At 40.3% G+C, this 22,369-nt stretch overlaps 1 protein-coding gene across 1 annotated transcript in view; it reads left to right on the forward strand.

The window, feature by feature from the left end:
- syngap1b (synaptic Ras GTPase activating protein 1b) overlaps nt 1-22,369 on the forward strand; it is a 149,192-nt gene that overhangs the window by 21,447 nt on the left and 105,376 nt on the right. The window contains exon 3 of the mRNA XM_046044302.1: nt 14,835-15,205. Within this exon, the coding sequence (XP_045900258.1) occupies nt 14,835-15,205 (371 nt within the window). The remainder of the gene's footprint in view (nt 1-14,834; nt 15,206-22,369) is intronic.

Genomic DNA, 22,369 nt, shown 5'->3' on the forward strand with positions numbered 1-22,369 from the left:
ATCCATGCAGCATTTGTGAATTATGACACACCAAATACCTTTTATATTAATATCTAAAAACTTTTTTAACACATTTAAACCTATTTTTAGGTTTATATATATATATATCTACACAATATATAATATATGTTTTACCTTTTATATGGATAAAAAGTGATGTGAATCATGACTTGATTATGGCATAGACTTGGCATGAACAGCCCACAATGTGTTGTTCAGTGTAGGCGTACACCAGCGCAAAGACAGGCTGGACACTGTCAGATCTGTACATACCTGCTCACCGTGACCTTACAGAAATATCCGATGCGTCTCCCATGATTTACTTTGTATCTATGACGGTTAGCTCTTACATTACTGTAATGTATGTATGTTTTGTTTGTGGATATGGACAACATTGACAGAGACAAATGGATTCTTAAAAAGGAATATTTTTTCCTCATGTTTATCGACAGGCAGGAAATGCAGGATGTGCTTCAGCCCATATACCTGGTGAAAATACACACAAGTCACATTTTGTGCCTGTGACATTTTAAAAGTTTGCAAGAAAAGATTTGCTTGACATTTTGATAGAGCCATTGCAAGGATTGGAGAGTTAAAGTTATGGTTAAAAGACATTAGCTAAGTGAAGGAGAGATGTGAACAGAGAATGAGCGAGTGAGTGCGAGCAAAAAAGAGAGAGTTGTGGGAGTGAGTGTAAGCGAGTGGGAGACTGAGAACAAGAGAGCAGGAGAGAGGGAGATTGTGAGAGAAGGCTACTGTACAGCTATAACAGGCAAACACAACTTTGCTATTGGCCAAAGCCTGAATGGTCTCAAGCTGTTCCTGTCATTCATCTGTATTTACTTTTAAGTTGAGTCCAGCCCATTCAGAATTTTGGGGGAAAACCTCACTACATGGAGTGAAATAGTCTCTTTTACATGCACTTTTCAGTTTCGGAGACATTTTTATTCATTTTAACAATGAAATCAAACATTTCACTGTCTTGTTTTCTTTATATTTTCATTTCAGGCGTGTAGCATAACCATTTTACATGCAGTATGGTCAAGTTTTCCTCAAAGGATTCAACTGAGTGTTGTGTGGAATGGCAACTGCAGCCAGTAGTAGCGCAAACATCCTCAAGATGTCCATGTAATTTGTTTGCATTTACTCGCACAGATGTGGAATTTGTGCAAGTAAATGCACAAATTCCACAAAAAATTCGCTACTACTCGCTGCAGTTGCCATTCCACACAAGTGATGAACATAGATAAACACCGACCAGTGTTGGGTAGTAACGCTTTACTGTAATAATATTACTTTTCCCAGTAACTGGTAGTGTAACTAATTACTTTTCTAAAACAATAATATTATTAGTAGTTACTAAGGCAAGTAACGCTGCGTTACTCGTTACTGAACGCACCATCCTTGACATAAATCCACGACTGTGCGGCAGCTCAGCGGCACCAGACTTTCATGATAGCCAAAACTAAAGGAGGAATGTAGAACGAGGGAGAGAGGCGTTCTTTCCACAGCTGTAAGTAGCTGCTGCCATTATTGTGTCACAGTCTAAGATGCAAAGAACATTGTCGTCTATTGTAAACTCTGTGCGAGCAGCAAAAAGCTTTCAACCGCGAACAATGCTACATCTGATTTATTGAAGCATCTGCTGAAGAACCCCCCCGTCATGAAACACTGGAAGTGTTAACTAGTAACATAACGAGTAACGTAATTAGTTACTTTTATCGCTGAGTAATAAGTAAAGTAATAATACTACTTTTTTAATGAGTAATAAGTAACAAGTATTATATTACAATTTTTGAGTAACTTGCCCAATACTGACACCGACATACACAAAAGTTGATCAGACGGAGTAATTTGTATTTATTGTTCATTGTGTAGTTATTATTAGCAATCTGTTAATCCTAATATGTGTGCCTATGTGTTTTTCTCGGCCAATATAAGTTTCATCTTTTAACCATACAAAAATTTTAATTTGGCGGGGAAATCAAGACATATTCAGAGAAAGAAGGTAAAGGCCACATATAAGACAAGGAGAGATCAGACTAAAAGTCAGGTAGATGCATTTGAATTTAGATTTGGAGAGGCAGAGAAAACATCACAGAGATCTGGAAATAAAAATAGAAGAACTAAGTGTGAAAGAAGATGGAGGAGTGAGAGGAAACAGGAGAGAGGTGAATGGTAAAAATGGGATTCTAGGACAAATAATTTAGTTTTTTTTTCCCAGATAGAGGAGTATTGAGGATGAAAGTGAGGAAGAGTAACAGTGTAAATACAAAAGGGAGGGAAGAAAGGCAGAGAGAGAGAGAGAGAGAGATGAAAGGTTTACAGAGGGGTATAAAAGAAAAGGCTACATCCAGGGAGAAGAAACCAGAGCGAAGGGGCGAGGGGGCTGAGAAACAGATGGGCAGAAGGAGGAGAGGAGAGATGGATGGGAAAGGGGAGGGAGGTTTTTGAGAAGAGGCTGCCAGGAGTTAGTGTTGAAAGTTGGACTTCATTGGGATTCATGGCGGGATGATGGCCACATCGATCCCCCCTCCCCCTTTAGACATATTGCATTTTGGTTATTATCTTGAGGTCAGGCCATGTATGGAGCTGACACCTACAGTAAATCTTTACACCCCAAGTTACCCTTTACCTTGTAAGGATGGATGGTTTAGATTTATTCGTGCCTATCTCAATAGAACACTCATATGCCATATGTTGGTGGTGAAATAGTTGTCGATAATAAATAATCATGGGAAATCATACCTTCTCACAAGCAATCCCTTCATACAGTAACGCAACTCTTGTCGAGTTCACCTCAAGCTAAAATGTGTGATCACCCAGTCTGAGTTAGCCAAATTAAGTTGGTGTCTTCCAAAATTGTGGTCTTTTCAGTTGCCAGATTTCCTCTTTGCATTTTCTAAGACAATGTTTCTTTGCTGAGCTTTTACCTTTTTTCTTCCATACTTTTTTCTTCCTTGTAAAACCTGGTGCCTACATTACCCACAATGCAATCCTACAGTTCTGTTGGAGATTTGTGTATGTTATGCTAGCAGCGGGTAATGTAGAGAGTCGCTAGCCTATGGCAGAGATGTGAAGCGTTCACTCCGGTCCTATACCACTCCCAGATGAATGACCCCCATCCCATGTCTCTTCTACAGAGGTCTGGTAAACTCACTTCTTTCCAACTCCAATTGGCAATCTGGAAATTTATCAGACTTTTCACAGCTTTCTCTGGAGCCACAAATGCTTTATACAACTTTCTTTCTTTCCAATGCAGCAATACTCTCCAACATCTGATTTCAAGTAAAATAAACCGAGTTCCATTTTAAAGCGTCAAAATGCTTCAAATTGCTTATTAGATCATGGAACAGTATGAGAAACCTCCCCCCCACACACCTTTCTGACAATAGAATTGGTAGGACTCCGATGGAAAATTTGTATAACTTTCCGGATATGACAATCACGCCAACTTCACACAGCGATTGACAAGGTCTGCAGAGGTGAAAAAGTATGCTGAAATTGAACTTCAGCTTCACTCAAGCTCTCCTTTTTCATTCTTCTCACAACTACCTCCATCTCTTTTTACGAGAACACCATAAATTCCTTTGAAGACTCCTGTTTTACCTTTTTGTATGATTTATTGTATCCCCCCTCTCTGAAACATAATTTTCCCCCAAGACCTTAGTGTGGCCATTTGGAATAAATATAAACACTTTTGCCCTCAGACCGGTTCAAATGACACATGGTATGAACTAGTTCATTCCAGCATACCCCCGCCTTTACAGCGTGGTTGCTTTAGGAATGGATCACTTCACAGCCAGTATGGAGAGGAGGAGTGATTACAGCGACCAAGTGTCTCTTAATGTACATATGGCATGTGAGTCTTGTATTAGGAAGAAGAAAATCAAGACCTATACAAGATACGGCTACTGAGAGTGTAAAATCATAGATTAATTCCTGCGGAGCGATACATTGATGGTATATTTGGTACCTTTTGATGTGTTTGACAATGTTGCAGAGCTTGGATTACTGCATACTCAGTGCCAACTTACGCTCACGGTGTGTGTGTATATATAGTTAGAGATGGAAAGAGAAAAGGAGAGGGGGAGGGATGGAGAGACAGAAACAGAGAGAGTAAGAGAGTGAGAGGGAGGTACAAGTCAGTATTTCATGGATGGCTGTGTTGCTATGGGAACAAGATGTGGGCTCCCTATTCCCAAAAAAGTGTCCTCCTTCCTTCCTCCCTTCCTTCCCTCTTTCCCTCTCTCTGTCTCTCATCACTTCATTTCTCTCTCTCCTTCTTCACGCATCCACAGCATCTACACCTCTCTCTCCTCTTCCCTTTCCCCCGATCACGTCCCACCACATGCCTCCTCTCTCTCTCTCTCTCTCAATCTCTCACCCTCTCCTCTGTCATCCATCCTTTCCCCGCCCACTCATTCACCTCTCTCTCTCTCCCTCTCTGTCCATTCTCCTCCTCTCCTCTTCACTCTTCCCCGTATTTCCTCTCTGTCCTCCCCTCTCTGTCTCTCGCTGTCCATCCCTCTTTTTCCCTGTCTCTCTGATCCCTCTGTCTCTTTAACACTCACTTATATTCTATTCTTTTCTCGGTTGTCATGGCAATAGGCTGGGGGCGTGAGGGAGCGAGCGCGAGCAAGCGAGCGGGAGTGGGTGTTTCGGAAGTGACATCTCTTGGGCAGTAACCTTGTTTCCTGTGTGGTGGAGTTGGGGGCGGATTCAAGGCGCTAGCAGCGCAGCAACAGTGACGCCGTGTGGACGCTTTGGGTGAGCAATGGGGAACCCGGGACGTGCCGCGTGAGGGCTGGGTGAATGATCTGATAGGTGAGAATACTCTCTCTCCACCTCTCCCACTCTCTCTCTCTTTCTCTGTCACACACACATACACACATGTACATTTACACAAACACACACTTTTACCCCACCCTCACCGCATCTCGTTGAACATCTCTTCTTCAGAGTGGATTCATTCTAGTAGGGGAAATTAAAAAGAGATCAAAGCTTGTGCCTGGATTCATACAGTTGTAAGGACTGTATGGGAAGAGCAGTTTTATTCTTTTGTGGTTTACATGGTTTACAGACAGCACAAAACCACTCTTAAATGTGGGCACACACATCTGTAGACAGACACATTTCCTCACATTTTATTTTGTATTGTAGGGGAAACTGTTGAGTGGAAACGCAAGTCTTGTACACTTATAGTAAGACATTATGGCTATTGATTAGGAAGTAAATTTTTACTCCAGATGCCTGTATTTCAGCTCTGCAGTAGCCCTTATGAGAGCGTATAGTTCTCAGAAAAGGAGTATAATATGGAGGGGAGGTACATACAGTTCTGAGGGAAGGTGGGTATAGTACTGATGAAGTGCTGATGGAAGTGCTCAGTGCAAAGGGATATGTTATGTATATTATAATATACTTAAGCAGTAGTCAGTGTAATCTGTGGGTATATACTTTAAAGCTGCATAAATTAATTGTTTTGGCCACTTGGAGGCAGAAAAACTCCACAAGAAGCAGAAAAACTTCAACCCTAACATATTTTTTCTGTATATTTTATGTATGTAACTGTTGCCTATTTATACATCCAGCAGATACGGACCAACATTTTCATTTATTTGGAGTTGTGTTTCTTTTTAGATTTGTTTTGGTTGCCACCAACTCCTGAGTTAAATCAGACTTTTTAACTGCTAAATAACTCTACTATGTTCACCAGCTAGTTACTGACTTCTGTCAGCTATTTGGTGCTGAGTATGCGGATTAGAGGTGCACTGATCTGATACACTGGATCAGTATTTGCTACAAGTGGATTGGGTATCAGCCATGATGTGAATACAGTTCTTTGTCGATATCAAAATTCAGTGTTTCTTTTTTCACTAACCTTCACTGAGTCGTTGTGGTCCACCAACGTTTTAGTGTCATAGTAATCCCTGGCCTCATGTTCTTCTTGCATAAAAAAATATTTCCGCTCTCAGTGAAGTGTACAGATTTAAAGATCGTAAAAAGCTAGAACTGCTATTGGATTGGTACTTGGTATCAGACACCCTGAGTCTAAGAAAAGGTTGGGTGGGTGCATACTAGAGCCATATGGGGACCGATATGGGATTTTTAAGTCTGATACCGATTTCGAGATTTGAGATTTTTAAAATCTGATAGCTAATATATCGGGCTATATTGTTTTTTCCCTTTATTATAAGAAATGCGTAACATAAACAAAGATCATCCCTAAAATGTTATGTTGAGACCATACCAAGATACCAAGTCCCTCACTATTTTCTTTCTCTTCCTCGACTTTGCAAACAGCGCCATTATAATCACGTTGGATTAACACAGGTAAGCTCGATGTGCGACAGTAATAAATGTCAGTGCGAAACAGTGTGCTATAAAGTTATATGGATTAAACAAAGCCTCGATGCAAAGATTTTGCGTCGATGCATTTTAGTAATCGAATTAATCGAATTAATCGATTTAATTGATGAATTGTTTAAACCCTAAATCTAATACTACATAACGGTCTACAAGGAGGACCTGCAACTTTGAGATTTCACACTAATGTTTCACATTCAAAAGAAAAGGTAACGTTAGATAACTTTGTTAGGCAGGAAGCAGAGTTGGATTCTTGTACAGCTCACGTTTATTCACAAGTCCAATCTGGTTTAATCATTTCTGACACGCCGCATGTAACTGGAGACAAGCAGCTCGCAGATATATTTAGAATACGTCAAACACTAGTTTAATCGCTCATTAACGTTAGCACTGCATTGGCATTGTGGCTAATTTAGCAATGGTTATAAGTTATGTTAAATAATATTTAGAAGTAATAAACTAGGGAGAAATGAGAGGACCATTCACTAGAAGCGCCGCACCGTTTCAGAATAAATCTACAATCACTTCTGTCAGCGTAACATTAGCCTCCACCACTTAACATGAAACATCATGCTGTGACCTGGGAGAGTGCAGTGGAAAACGGGAGGGCTAGCAAGTCTGGTATGAATGTTTTCAGGAGAGCAGAAGTGATGAGGGCTATGTTTATTATTATTTAAGTCATGTAATTGACGTGACAAACTAACAACTCACTCTGAACAGTGAGTGTGAGCGCTACCAGGAGCTAGGGAGCTAACTCACCGTAGCTCAGGCAGAGACTTTGGCTCTGGTAGACAGTCAGCTGATGTTTTGTTCTGTAGTGCTACAGTGTTTTGAACAGAGGAGCTGCAGTGCGCCCTCTGATGGGCAGACAATGCAACACTCATGACCTGAGGGAAGGGTCCGACTCTCTGTTTCTTTTTTAATAGTCATATATTGGCTGTTAGAAACGCCGATGCAGATATATGCAAGTAGCTTATATCGGCCGATAATATCTGCAAAACGATAAATCGGTCGGGGTCTAGTGCAGACCGACTAAAAAGCTAGCAGAGCTGCAATGTCAGGTGATAATTCTCTGTTAGTTAGCACCCTCTCTCATTACACATAGACATTATTAATTAATTATTAATGTAAAAATATTGATGAGTGGTGCAAAAAAAAGCCAGATTAAGAAGCAGATTTATCTTGCTTTCTTTGGTACACCTTTGTTTTCACAACCGCTCCACAGCTCAAAGTTGATAAATGCACACATACAGACACATAAAGTGTGGGGGTGTCGCGTTTTACATAAAACAACCTCATATTGTAAATCTACATAGTTGGCAATTAACACAATAGTCATCAAAAGGCATATTCAAGTCAGAGAAAAATTCTGATAAGTCACAGCAGGTGCAACTTAATCCAGAAACTTGCCTCAAAGGGTTTTACAATCTCATTACAAATTCATTCATTCAGATAAGGAGTTTAAAATACAGAAACTAAAGATCAATCAAACTAAAAGTAATACAAAGATGAAGATACTGCTACATTTTGACTGTGAACCTACAGCGGATCTGTAAACTTTACCAAATGCTTGTCCCACAACTCAGTTGTTTTTCATTAGATTCTTTAGTTTATAGTTGATTCTGGTTTGCTGTTGTGTAAGAAAACAGACAGGCAAACTATCATCATAAATAGTTAAGTAACAATTGAAGTAAAGGTGTTTAAATGTCAAAGTTCATATTATACCTAGTATAATTACAAAAACAAACTAGCCTTTATAATGTGATTATTAAAATGACATTAAGTAATTAGCTGTAGCTGCAGCAACACAGATGCAACTTATGTCCTACTCAAGTCTGACACCAACTCCACCAGTACCCCTGAGTGATGGTAGTCTGTAATTGGCACAGATAAAGTCATATACAACAGAAATGTCTGGTGCAGAGATAGTGTCATGATGCAAAGTACTGTAATAGCACTGTTGCTGTCATTTTCATAGCTGAACAATTGGTCGATGGTTGATTGCTCATAACATCGTACAGTACTTAATCTTTGAGCTTTTTGCGGAGTAGTAGTGGTGGGAGGTGTTGAGATTGTGAGCGCTTTAAATTGCACTAGTTGGATATTGAGTTTTGAAAGCCAGAGGTCTCACCTCCCTGTGAGGTAATCGTTGAGTAATTGGTATTGATCAACAAACCTATCAGCCCCCCACAGATATATTTAGGTAATTCTGTGCTATGGAGCAGAAAAATTATACTCATTCATTTTAATGAAGCAAAGCCTGATTTCTGAATGTAGATTATTATTATTTAGTGTGCTGCTTACTCATGCCAATCCACTAGCTTGGCGAAAATGAATGTAAGTTTAATGAGTTACAGTTTTTGCAGCATATAGCAGAAGCTGATGGCATGACCAATGTGCTTGTTCAGCGAGAAGTCTCGTACGTCTGGCCTCTGTGACCCCACTGCTGACACTTGACATCCCCCTTGACTCAGCACTGACAGCAGCCTACTGTACTGCACATATGCACCACTCTGACTCACCGCTTGTCAAAGCGGAGCACTGCATCTATTCTCACTGCCATCCATATATTCATTCTTTGCAAAGTCACATCTGTATTTTGTTGGTATATTTTCCAGTGATCTATTAGAATGCAATAGTATGTGATACTGGTGCAGCTGAGGTCACAGTAATGACATGTGCTTGTCTGTTTGGCGCTTTCATGCCTAGAAAGTAAGATGCTTTGGTTCTCCATGTTTGCAGGAGTACATTATCTGCCCCGGGCGACCCAGGGATATTGCAAGCTTTATTTTTAGCGCTGTTTTGGAGCTCAGCGATGTGTATAAATCAACATTAGGCCTGTCGGGTTCCAGTAATGACAACGTTGACTAAGGCTGACCAGTCATCCAATTGGTGCAAGGCACTCTTCTTTGTAAACTGCTAAGGATGGCAGAAATAGGAAAAGAGCCCACAGAGAGAGAAGGAGAGAGAGGAACAAAGGCAGAGCAAGGAAAATATAGAGAGCAGACCGTAGAGAGTGAATGAAAGACAGAGTGAGGTAGACGAGGATGAGCAGAGAAAAGCGGCATCTCAGCATTTCTGCTTGTGCCAAATCGTTACAGTATCAGTGCAGCCTGTACGTACGGACGGACAGACAGAAGAATAAGTCTGCTCATTGAAATTCTGTCCACTGCGCTTCACAGGCCCTTAATAGGCAGCCTCGGGGGTGGAGAGGATGGCCTACAGTAGAGTAGTGCAGATTGGGCTGTGGATGACTCACGCTGCTATCCTCCAGTGAATATCTCAGCATCATGACTTTGCTCTGCACAGTTGCAAAGTTTGGGTTCAAGGGCTTAGGTGCTTTTTGGAGAAAGGGAGAGCACGCCACACAGTGCTTTATCTCCCTGAAGCCCTTTGATAATGACCACGTATTCATAGTGCACTTACTCAGCATCTATCATCATCTACTTTTACAGCTGGACTTTAAGTCGACACACCCATCAAGAATGAACAATGCATAAAAAAGTGGAATAAGTCAACAGTGATAAATCATCAAAATTGCCGGTTCCCTCTTAAACAAGAGCAAATAAGAAAATATATGGAGATGCTAACAACTAAATTATAGAATTTTGTTTTGATGCAAGCCATAACACTTTTACAATTTCCCTTTGCAACAGAATTATTATTATTATTTTACCATGTAGCCTTTGAAGATACAATAACCAAACAACCCACTGTACAACATAACAACTCAGAGTATATTAATAGAGTGCACATCCATTCCAGTACAAAATATCTCACAATACTCCACAATATGTATTTCCTGAATTTAAAATGCGTATCCTGGCTTAATTTCACCTGGTAGATATAATCAACCACAATTAAAATAAGCCATTGGACTTTATTGTGTTTTTATTCTCTTTTAATCATCAAGTAAGATAAAAATCTGCTAGTGTTGCTTCCATAAGCATCACTAGGACTTTTCAAGAAAATAAAGACACGCTGATGTGTGTTAGAGCAACACTCCTGTGGTATAAATAATATTTTTACTTATTCATACAGGAAGGCTAAAATTGGGTTTTTAAAGTGGCAATCCATTAACAAAACTGAAAACTGAGAGAGGGTTAGGGCATCAGCGATTAATTGATTAGCAACTATTTTGATATACGATTTACTGTTTAGTTAAGTTTTTGCCAATGCCAAACATTGGCTGGTTTCTACCTTTTTAGATGTGAGGATTTGTTGCTCTTCATGGTTTTACGTTAAAGTAAACTGAATATTTTGGGGTCTTGGACATTTGATGAAATCACCTAGGATATTATGAGGTGCATTTTTCACTTTTTTCTGATATTTTATAGACCAAATTAATTAGTCTTGAAATAATTAGCTGATTAATAAATAACAAAAATAATTGATTAAACTGTTCTACAGGGAAAAATAAAAAATCATTTAGCCAGCTGTTCCCTAAATGAATTATGTACTTTTGGTGGCTTACAGAATGTTGTCATCCCACATCTTTTCCACTTGAACATCCCTTTCATGTTCTTTCTACTCCTCACACTTGCATTTATAAAAATTGTGCAGGCACAAAGGCTCAGCGGAGGCTATCGTGACCCTTTAGTGCAGCCCCATCACAGACCAGATTCATGGCCTCGAGTCTCTGTCCACCGAAATGAATCATATTACATTATATTATTTTTCCAAAAAACATGATATATCTGTATATCTGCAACTTTGTGTGACTGGGCAGAGTGTTTCGTGTGATTATCCCATGAAGGTGTCTTCACTTTCTGCAATTGGTGTGTTCCTCTGTTGTTTCCTGTTGTCCCCACCCCATCCACGTTTGCTTGCACGTGCTGTGGTTTCTGTTTGTGAGATGTTTGTGCCGCCCCAGCCCCATTTCTGCCCCTCTGTCTGGCCTGGTGACATAAATACATAATAATAAGAAGTCAAAGGAGTATTTTAAAACCTTGTTAAAGCAAACTCTGTCTGACACAACATTGTATCTAGCTCAACATACTGCATACCAGGCTGCTGGGAAGTACAGGAAAAAAAAGCGAGTGAATATCCCAAATCAGAAAGAGCTCAGATTTTATCCCATAACATCACGTGTCATTTGTCTGATTGAAGGGACCTGAAGCGAGACGCCAAACCTTTTCCCTTCCTGTGGGTCCATGTATGAAATAATTCAAATGTTTTTTCGTGAACCCACTGTCCATGCTTCACTCCTTTCTATTCATTGATTCCTCCATACTAATTAGCTGTGCTTGTTTTGTAGCTCATCTACATTTCAGAAGCTCGATTCAAATTTCAATTAAAAAATAACTGACAGGAACTCGAAAGATCAACTGAATTGTTATTTTGCCACAATTAGACAATTGCATGTTGTGCCTTTCCACTGTGGCAAGGGATGGAGAAGCACTATAGCCATTGACTTCTCCTCTGTCAAGAGAGAGGTGAAATCTGAGAAGTTATGATGCAGTAAAATAATTGATTATGACATGCTGTAGTGTTGCATTGTGGGCCACAGGTGACTGTTTGTGGCTTACTTTCAAAAGGAGAGAGTGCAGAGCCTCAGTCAATCACCTTGTCAATTACAAGTACAAAAGTTCAGTGGTCACATTCAACTGGAGGCCATATGTTTGATCTACTATTTCTCTCTCCTTGTCTGTGAGTGTGTGTGATTGTGTGAAAATGTGTGTGTGTGTGTGTGTTCTGGCCTTGTAGTACAGCCTGCAGATGTTGTAAGTGTGAATTTGGCTTTTCATTGGTGCAGGAGGTGTGAGCCACTGGGGAAATGTTACTTTGACTGATTCACACACTACAGAAGTCTTTTTCAACTTGTTCACCCAAGGATTTATTTTAGAAATCACATCCTATTTTTAAAATAAAAATAAAAAGTCAGCACATGGTATGATTTCACTTGTTTTCAGTGCAAATCAGTTCATAAATCTCCTTGTCCGGACCAAAGCATGTTGTCTTGATGCTGGCTGAGTGGTGATTTGCCTTATAGGTAGATATTGTCATCTTTTTATTTTGAATATCAAGCAATTTCTAAAATATGTACAATTGATTTCAGCCTGTTGGCAATGTTTGAAGACAGTGCATCTTGACGTTCTTGTTCCACTGGACTGTTTCTAAGAGTGGAGAGTCTTTAAATTCCAGCATCAGACAGCATAAAGTGTACTGCCTCAAGATGTTTGCTTTTGAATTCGTAGCTGAAAACTATAAAATGCTCAGTGGTGTAATCTGGACCATGTGAGAGATGCTGCTGTTGCCTTTTGCTTCATGTAAAAGCAATAAATAATCAGAGAGGAAGAGGAAGAAGAGGAAATTTAAGGTCAATATTGGAACAGTAGATGCAACATGAGATGTCATTTAGATTCACAGACAAATAGATGGAGTTATGAAGTATGAAAATGGAAAAATCTGTGTGTAATGTTTATTATTCTATATTATATAGAATTGTAACCTGTAGAAAAGTGTTAGAATAAATTAAATTGTATGGAAAGCACTGATAAGAGCTTGGACAGATTATACTAACACAGAATAGACACGGTAGTATTCTGTGCCTATGGTGTATTTCCCTAAGTTAAAAAAACAAGTTAAAAGTGCAATAAGGCCTGAAAACGTAGACAGCAGCGACGAAAGAAAAGACAAAGTGCCTCATTTACCAAAGGTCCTTAGCCACACATTTTTCACTTACAACGAAGTAAAACAGCTACCTGAGAAAAATCCATATTAATGTCTCCAATACTGTGTGATCAATTTCTTAAATTATTCGAGGCACAGAGCCCTCAGATGTAATTAAAAAAATGTTCCTCTCTCCACATCTTCTTGAATGATCCTTAGAATCAGGGATAACGTCAAAGATAATTTGTACCCCCACCGAGGAGATTATAGTTTAGTTTCTCCGTCTGTCTGTCAGCAGGATATCTCAGAAACTTTGGAACAGCTTTATGTTAAATTTGGTGGACAGAACAGCCGCAGGCGACGGAACAGATGATTAGATTTCGGTGGTGAGCCGGATTCAGGACTTCTTCAATTAGACAATTATCATTTTTAACTGTGACTATAAAACTAACAGATAGAGACTTGATTTCAAATCCAAAGGGTGTGTTTGTAGAGTCACTATCAAGTGCCTTCTTCTTACAAATGAAGCTCAAAGAGTGAAGCATTTGTGTGATGGGAGCAGCTGTAAGCTCTTTTATTTCATTTTGGAGTGTTTCCAAACATCTACTTGCTTTTCTCAGCCTATTGGCGCTTAACGTTTGTCTGAGGATTTTAGTCACAAGACTGCCTGTTCTTTTATTGTATTTTTGTCCTGTTTGTGATAATGGGATTGAGGTTAGGAAAACAATGAAAAAGGGAAAAGCAAGGACATTTCCTTTGGAGCAGAGAATTAAAGAAAATTATGAAAAGTGACTAGTTTGAGGTGTTTTAAGCCTCGTAGGTGTGGGTGAGAAAAAAGTAAAATCGTTTTGAGTAGGACTAGAGCATTGCTATAGGTCCAACTCGTGTTCATGACTCACGTCCAGTTTCTCAGGCTTTTGACTCAAAGGGCTCCAACTGTTGTTTTGGCTCTTTCATGGGTTGCAGTGAGTTTTTGAGCTCTTGATAAATATCTGTTTAGATATTTAATATTTTTGAGCATTAAGCTATTCTCATTTTACTATATGTGTGTGGAAAAACATTTTGTGGATGCAGGACCCATTTGTGTTATTGTTTCACTCTTTTATTGTGAGTTTACGTTTTTTAAAGGAGAAGTTCAATTAAGTTAAACGAAATGTTCAATGCCACACTTACATTTAAATGGTTAGCTTAGCTTAGCATAGAGACGGGAGATGGGGAAACAGCTAGCCTGGCTCTGTCTGAAGGTTTAAAACCTCTAAAGCGTAATGTATGTTTTGTTTGCTAAACGCAAACACAAATGAAATGTAAAAACAAGTTGTGGTTTTAAGGGTGTTATGTGCTAGACAATAGCTACTACCTTTAGCCAGGCTAGCTGTTTCCCCAGGTTTCCAGGCTAAGCTAAGCTAACCGTTTCCTGTCTCCTGTAGGTTCATATTTGATGGACAGATTTGAGAGTGGTATCGGCCTTCTCAAATCTTGGCAATAAAGCGAATAAGCATATTTCTCAACATTTTCTACTATGCTGTGTCAGTGTTCATTCATTTATTTAATGCTGTAGTATTTAAGGTCTCTTATGTCATGTCATTGTGTTTATGTTCTTGCCTTTGGATAACAACGTTACAACGTACTGTTTCTAGCATTGTCCTGCATACTCTCATTGTAACAAATGTCTGATGACCTCTTTCTGGCAGGCCTATTAAACACACTCTAATGACACCTGACACTGATGTTATGAGAATAGACATGTGTCACAGCATCACAGCCCTCCTACCGTTGATCCTAACTGACCTTCTCTTTCCTCCCTCTCTCCTCTTTTCCCTCCCCCCCCCCATCTCTTCTCCTTCTCTCCTGTCCAGATGCAAGGTGTGCCGTCCCCCCCTCCTATCATCATCACCATCATCGCACCCACGTCCACTCCTTCCACACTCCCTCCTACGACCGTCCCGTTCCCGAACGTCCCTCCTTCGACCGTCCCTCCTTCGACCGTCCCAACTTCAACCGTCCCTCCTTCGACCGCCCCTCCTTCGACCGTCCCTCCTTCGACCGTCCCTCCTTCGACCGCCCCTCCTTCGACCGTCCCTCCTTTGACCGTCCCTCCTTCAACCGCCCCTCGCATGAGCGGCCCATCTACGAGCGCCCCTCACACGATCGTCCACCCAACGACCACTGGAACCCCGGTCTTTGTGTGAGCTCCAGAAATCAGCTCTACATGTTGGACCAGGAGGAGGTATTGTACTTCACACGCCAGGAATACACTGATATTGATATTGGTTTTGCACAATTTGGTTGGAACAGATTGAAAACAATGGCGCATTAGTATTAGATAATCACAAAACTTCAAAGGGACATTTATCACTTGAGAAATAAAAACAACTTATTTATCACTTTTTATACTGATAGAGGAGTTTCGAGTGGACCTACCACTCACCAGTTGTGAGCTGGTAAATCCTTCTGTCTGAGATTATCTGGAAAAGGTTAAACAACCATTATATTATAAATGTGTCAATGGAAATTTTATATATATATTTAATATATAAGCAATATTTCCTTCTTTCATGATGCAATGCATGTATTAGATATACATAGCATACCCTTTTCATGCAGTACATATGTACACATGCCACTAAATTTATTGAATTCTGGTACATTCACATCACACATTACAGGAGGGTTAACTCTCTTTGCAATATGCCTTGCTTGAAGTAAAAGCAATGTCATGTGTTACAGTGTCATAGCATTTCATGTATAAAAGGTGCTATCAGGTGGACAGGAAGAGAATGGCAATGAAACGGTTTGAGGATTTGGGAATGTGGCTGGAGGGAGAGGCAATGTGACATTGACATTGAGAAAGACATGTTAAAATGTGATAAATAAAGACACACTGTATCTGTCCAGCTTTAGGAATAAAAACACCCTATATAAAGGTAATACAAACTTATAAATGCAAAATTCATATATGTTATTATTCTTTAGTTGTCTTATTATTAACATATCCCTTGAAAAGACCAAAACCAACAATGAATTGAGCATACTAACAGCTATTACCTGTATTATCTGTTAAGCCTGAAATATCTTATTCCTCTGTGCAATGGACCACCATTGTTGTCCAAAAGATATTAAAAATACATACCCGTAAATGAACCACGCTGTTGCACTAGGGGACATGCTACTTCATTACCAACATGGGCACTGTAGTAAAGAAAATCATTCTCGCATACATCCTAGTCCCCAAAATGCTTACTAGACCCAATGTGTATTAATCTTTAGCTGAAAACAATGCATTATTTACTCATCTTTTAAGAAATTACGAAGCCTTTTTTACCACCTATGTGCGCGATTTATGTCTTCAGTAGGTACCTATAAGCTTGGTGCTGAGTTTCAGCAAGTCGGACTATTGCGAGACAGACTGAGGCATTGGTGGTTTTGGCATTGTCAACCAGAACCTGTGTGACCCACGTCTTAGTAGTTGTTAATTAGTTATTAATTAAAACATTACTGCTTGCTAACTTATTGGATAGAACACTGAAGTGCCAGTTTAAGTCAGACATACTGTATATGTAATTGAAAACGTTTTAAATGAAAGCAGTAATTTTTCGTCAGATTTAGCAGGAGTTCTGTTTGTCAGCTGTTTTAACACATTCACAGCTGAGGAGCTTCACAGTGAAACTGCGATCTTCTGATATTAAACTTGCAGAATATAATTTTTGAGGAAGTTGATTTTCAGATAACTTGAAATGGCATAGTAGTATGTTGGTGTTGATTAACTTGACTGTATTTGTTCCTAAGATTGTGTATTAATCTACCAAACACTGTGCATCACTGAACCTGCTGCTATTTGTGAGTTAAATCTCATCTTGCTTTGTAGGCCAGGAGAGGGTAGTGTTCGTCAAGTTTTCTACATCTGCTGTGTAACTTCTACACACAAAAGATACACACATTAGTTTAAGCCAAGACTGCTCTAAGTCCATAAGTCACTTCCCCAAACTAACCAGGTCTGTTATTAGACCATATATACACTAAACTGAAGCTTTAAAGTCCTAAACATCAGCACTTTACAAGAAGTACAATGGGGTAGCCCCTTACTTTTACTGTAGTTTATTGTCCTCACTGTTACTTACTATACTGTATGCATTTTTGTATGGTGTTTGATTTAAGCCCTGCACTGAGGAAACCAGTGGCATACCAGTGGCGACTTTATTGTAGTGTGTGTGCATGGCTGCCAATAGTGTTTCAACTTGTTGTGCACCGTGATCCCGACAAGGGACGTGTACTGCTCTGGAAGGATAGAATGGAGAGCCCAGTTCAAATAATCAGAGCCATATCCCTGTCTAATTGTGCCAATAAGGCAGCAGCTGTGAATGGATTAGAGGCAGGCACTGACGTGCTGATAGCCGTCACCTCAGCTACGCCGAAATGCGTTAAATATTCATGCCTGTCACTCATCTCATGCAGACGCGGGTTTCTCTCTCTTCTTGTCTCTTTAACACACACACACACACACACACACACACACACACACACACACACACACACACACTTCCATTTGTTTTAGATGGCTTCAGTGGCTCGGCAAAAAAGCAATCATACTGTACGTTTTCACAGCGGAGATATGCAGTATCGGTGGAGGACCTTTCTGTTTTTCCTCACCGGTCTTGCTGCTTCCTGCACATTTTGATATCAGCCGATGTTAAATACAAACCTTTCACCTCTCTGATTTTCTGTTTGCTCATATGCTTGGCATCTGAGCTCAGCATCACCGGTCCAATCCCCTGCTTTCTCTTGTATCTCTGCCTCCTCCAGGCTCAGTCCTGGTTTTAATGCCCTCCATCGATCATCACTCTTACTGGTTCTCCTGCTCTGTCTCTCTGTTGCCTCCTATCTCTCCTCTTTTTATCTAATCCGTTGGTTGTTCCATCTCTTCTCTCTCCCATGCTACCCTGCTCAATCTCTTACTCTGCCTATCTCGCTCCATATTCATTGCTAATACACCTCTCTCTTCCTCTCTCTTCCTCCGTCTCCATCGTTCTTACCCTTCCCTCTATCTCTCCTTTACAGTTTCTCTTATACCCTTACCCTTTCACCTCATCCACTCTCTCACTCTCTTCCACTCCTCCCTCCATCCTTCTCTCCCTCTCTCTCTCTCTCTCTCTCTGGGGTGACTGGCAGGAGTCTCTGGCTCTCCCAAAGGCCACCTGTCTCTGTCCTCCTCACAGCTCCATTCACTTGCCACTCTGTTGTTGTTTTTTGTTCGTTTTATGAATGACGGCCATCAGAACAACGCAGGAGAGACGTCCTACCGGAGAGCTTGAGGTGCTGCTTTGGGAAACAAGACTTCTGTTTTGTTAATGAAATGTGTCACTATGGAAATTTGTTTTAATCGTGCGCCTGTCTTGACTCTTGGTGTGTTTGGTTCATTGAACTGTTTCCTAGTGATGGAGTGCACACACTTCCATCACGTCCAAGCACACCATAGGCTAGAATGGGATTACACCCTCATTGACAGGTCAACACCCCTGGCTCATTTCAGTTGCCAAGAATAATAGATGTGCTGACAAGATGTGTTGTCTGAGTGGCGTGTTTTGACAATGTATCCAAGGCAAGTTCAAAGAACGGCTGTGAAATTAAAAATGACCAGGCAAAACATGCCGCCTATAATTACAGTGCCCTCTTTTACTATTTCACTATTTTTTTTGTGATATGTTATTCAGTATACACAAATGAATGTGACTTATATGCTATCTCCCTTGAACTTCTGTATGTGATTGATTGGAAATTCTTTCCAATGCAGTCAAAGCAAAAAATGGAAATGTGCTACTTAGAAAACAAGCACACATGGGGCCTGAAGCAGCAGAAAATGTTGTGTAGTGTTAGTTGTGTGTCTTTTCGTCTACTTTAGTGTCTGTGTGGTCATATATTAGGATTTGAAGAAAAATATTGTTGTGGCACAAATGGATCCAGCAACCCAAAACACAAGTCCAACAACCCAAAAAGTACCATAAGAGTTGAATCAACAATACTGTGATGTAGTCGCAACAGAAACTTAACATTTCAAAAAGGTACTCATTTATGAAGGGATCATACATTTGATTGCGTGTTATTTTTCTACTTAACACAGAAAATGTATAATATGTAACTGTTTTGGTAATTGATTAATGGCATAAATCAAAGCAAACATTAACTTGCTTCAGCTTCTCAGTTGTGTGAATCTACTCCTTTTCTCTCTCTTCTCTTGGTCGGACGAAACAAATAGTTTCACATGAAACTGTAATATGCAATGTAATAATTGGATCATAGTTCACTTATTTTAACGTCAAATACATTTAAAGACATTTGCAGTACTTTAGGAATGTGGAATTTGTTAATAAAGCAATGTCCACATACAGGCGTTTGTTAATAAAGAATGTGGAATTTGTTAATAAAGCAGGCTATTTACAGACCTCCTCACTAGCTGGACCAAATCTGGGTTGGAAAAATCTATGCAGGCAGTGAGTAGAATAACTAATATGTTTTCGGGTTCTGCCTTTTCTTTGACTTTTTTAATATTCGTGATCCGTGAGTATTCCTTCACTCCCAAATCCTAATCCTCACAGGCTCTTTACAGGCTGCCCTGCTTCTTCCTGCCCTGTAGGGGGAGTGAGAGGGCTGGCAGTGATGGCGGCCTGCCATCCTGTCCTCCTCCTCAGCTCACATTAATCTGAGGTGACAGAGTTTGATATACCACTGCCACGCACCAGTGCCCTGTCCCCCGAGTCATGTGTCTGGGCTGTGCCAGTGTTATGCAAGAAAAACCAATGGGGGCCAAAGCCTTGTTTAGCCTACAAATGTTAAAAGGAGCTGGGGAACATTGAGAAGTAAATGTAGTACTTTAAGCAAGTTAAAATAAATAGGATTGTTGAGTACATTTTCGTCTTTGCTTAAAGCTTTACGTTCCTTTTTCATGTTGGTGGTCCCATTTGCCGCTATGATATTGATTCTGAATGCATTAGTGCATGAGTTGGTCTGCAAACAAGCCACAGCACCATGGTGGCTTTAGCCTGTAGCTACTGTTGTCACAGTGCATGAAGAGGTGGATAGTATGTTTGCTTATGACCCAGGAGAACACATTCAGGTGGCTGTCGTGTGGGAGTTGGAGGGATTAATTATGTAATAAATGTAGGTGGGTAGTGACTCTCAGAAGAGAAGAGAAAGGTTGATTGTTTTAGTAAGATAGCTGACCTGAACCCCTGAGGCGATGTTAACAAAAAACTCTTGGTATTTGAGTAATTATTACATGCCATTTGAATTAAAATTGTCACTCACTCAGAAATAAAACATTTTTCAAAAGGTCATCCTGTACATACACGGGTTTAAATGGCTTTTATTTCAGCGTTTTGATTAATTCGCCTATCCCTGTGGAAAGTGTACAGGTTTTTTTTCTTCAATACCTTGGAGGCACCTAAAGAAAGAGGAAAACTATAGGCCTAATTTGTCTGCTGCCAACTTACCAGGAGCAACTGCCAGATCTCAATGACCTTAAAAGCAATCCTCTGCCATTTATCAATTTATTAAGAAGAATTGTACTTGGTCAGGTCTGTCTCTGTGGGATGAAGACACTTACGGGTGGTTTGAATTTTTCTTATGCACTTAGCATCTAAAAGTACACATACTAAACCAACTAGTAGTCATTAGTTCAAGCCAGTAGTCGACTAGTCATCACACGTGTTTGATAATCCCTGGCAGCTATACCCACTGGGTAGTCGCCCGGGCAAGAGGATCAACTAATAGGACCTCTAACTCGGTAATGGCAGCAGTACCATGGATGCGTAATAAAATCCATGAACACATCCATCAGCAGTGTACAGAGGTAGCGTAATTCTTTTCCCCACCAGATTTTTGACAACTTGATGGACACGAGCTTTGCTTCAAGTCCTGCCCCCTACTGTGCATCTTATTGGATAACCTTATCCCTGCCCCTTATCCCAGCCTAACCGTAACCTTAACCAACTCAACCAGTGGAGGCAACGAGTACTAGCCTAGAGCCTAGAGGCACCTGTAAGGGCACAGGTCACAGTTTCAATGTAGTGTGACTTCCCTGCTTATTTTGCTGTTTTCATGTTATCTGCCTTTAATTCTGTTTTCAGCATTTTCAGCTCAACGTGTGTGTGTGTGTGTTGAATAAACCTTTTAAACGTCTGCTAGATTCATATAAAAAGTTAAAGTCAATTACAAAGGAACACAAAGTTAGATTTTTACTGTACCAAAGCCAACGTCCACACTTTTCCCTCTTACATCTACTGTTCAGTATATCACAATAAGAATTGAAAATTGTTATCTCCATGTTTTTTTTCAAACTTCAAATAATAGCAAATTATCATCTATTGGTTCTGTGTGTGAAAGGCCAAAAACAGTCAACATGTCAGCTCTGTTTGCCTTCTCACTGTGTGTGTAATTCTGTGTGTAGGATCGCTGTGTTTTTTTTAACACTGTAGCCAGTGCCTGAGGTCAGGAGGAGGAGGAACATCTGTCCATGAAAGAACATTACTGACGGTCTGAAGGACAAATTGTGCTTTTGGCCAGCTCAACCACCTATCATGAATCATGATGCATGGGACTATGTGTGTGTGTATGTGTGGCCATGCTGAGGTGAAATGTAGTGCTTTATTTGCACAGGTGCATGGCCAGTTTTTTGTTATAGCCTGTGTGTGTGTGTGTGTGTGTGTGTGTGTGTTTGAGCCATATTTAGACAGCCAGCAGTGTTGATTACTGCCCCGTTAAGAAATAATGGATTGCACCGTTTTCGCCCATTACACACTATTTCTTGCAGTCTTGCACACACATACACACTCTCTCATTTTTCTTTCTTTCTCACATAGACATGTACTTTCTCTCTTTTTGACACACACACACACACACACATACACGGTGTCCCACCATATTACCCTGCTCCTCACAGCTGGGCCTGAGGAAGCAGTAGCGACATATGGGAAAGCCAGCCTGCAGCATCGCTCAACTCAACCTGCCAAGCTGAACAAAAACAGCCTCCTCCCTCTTCAGATCAATGACACTCCCTTCCTTCCCTCCCTCTCTCTCCCTTCCTCTATTACCATCTCTCCCTCCCTGCCTTCCTCGTCCAACTCCACCAGCCGATTATCTACTTGTTTCTCTCATGCCAGGACTGGCTTCTGTCTCGTGGCACAATGTGGCAGAGAAGTTTGACAAGCATGTTCATTTTTAATTTTCTGATTGTCAAAATTTTTATCAGAAATAAATTTCAACTCTGCTCATTGCAAAAGTCGTCATGGATGCTAAAATCATCAGGCATACAATTTACAATTCTAATTAGGTGAAATTGGTTGCTGCACCAACAGTGCTCTAACATGGCCCAGAACCTTAAATGAGATGTCCAACCACA

The sequence above is a fragment of the Micropterus dolomieu genome, linkage group LG03, assembly GCF_021292245.1.
Source record: "Micropterus dolomieu isolate WLL.071019.BEF.003 ecotype Adirondacks linkage group LG03, ASM2129224v1, whole genome shotgun sequence".
Classification (NCBI taxonomy): domain Eukaryota; kingdom Metazoa; phylum Chordata; class Actinopteri; order Centrarchiformes; family Centrarchidae; genus Micropterus; species Micropterus dolomieu.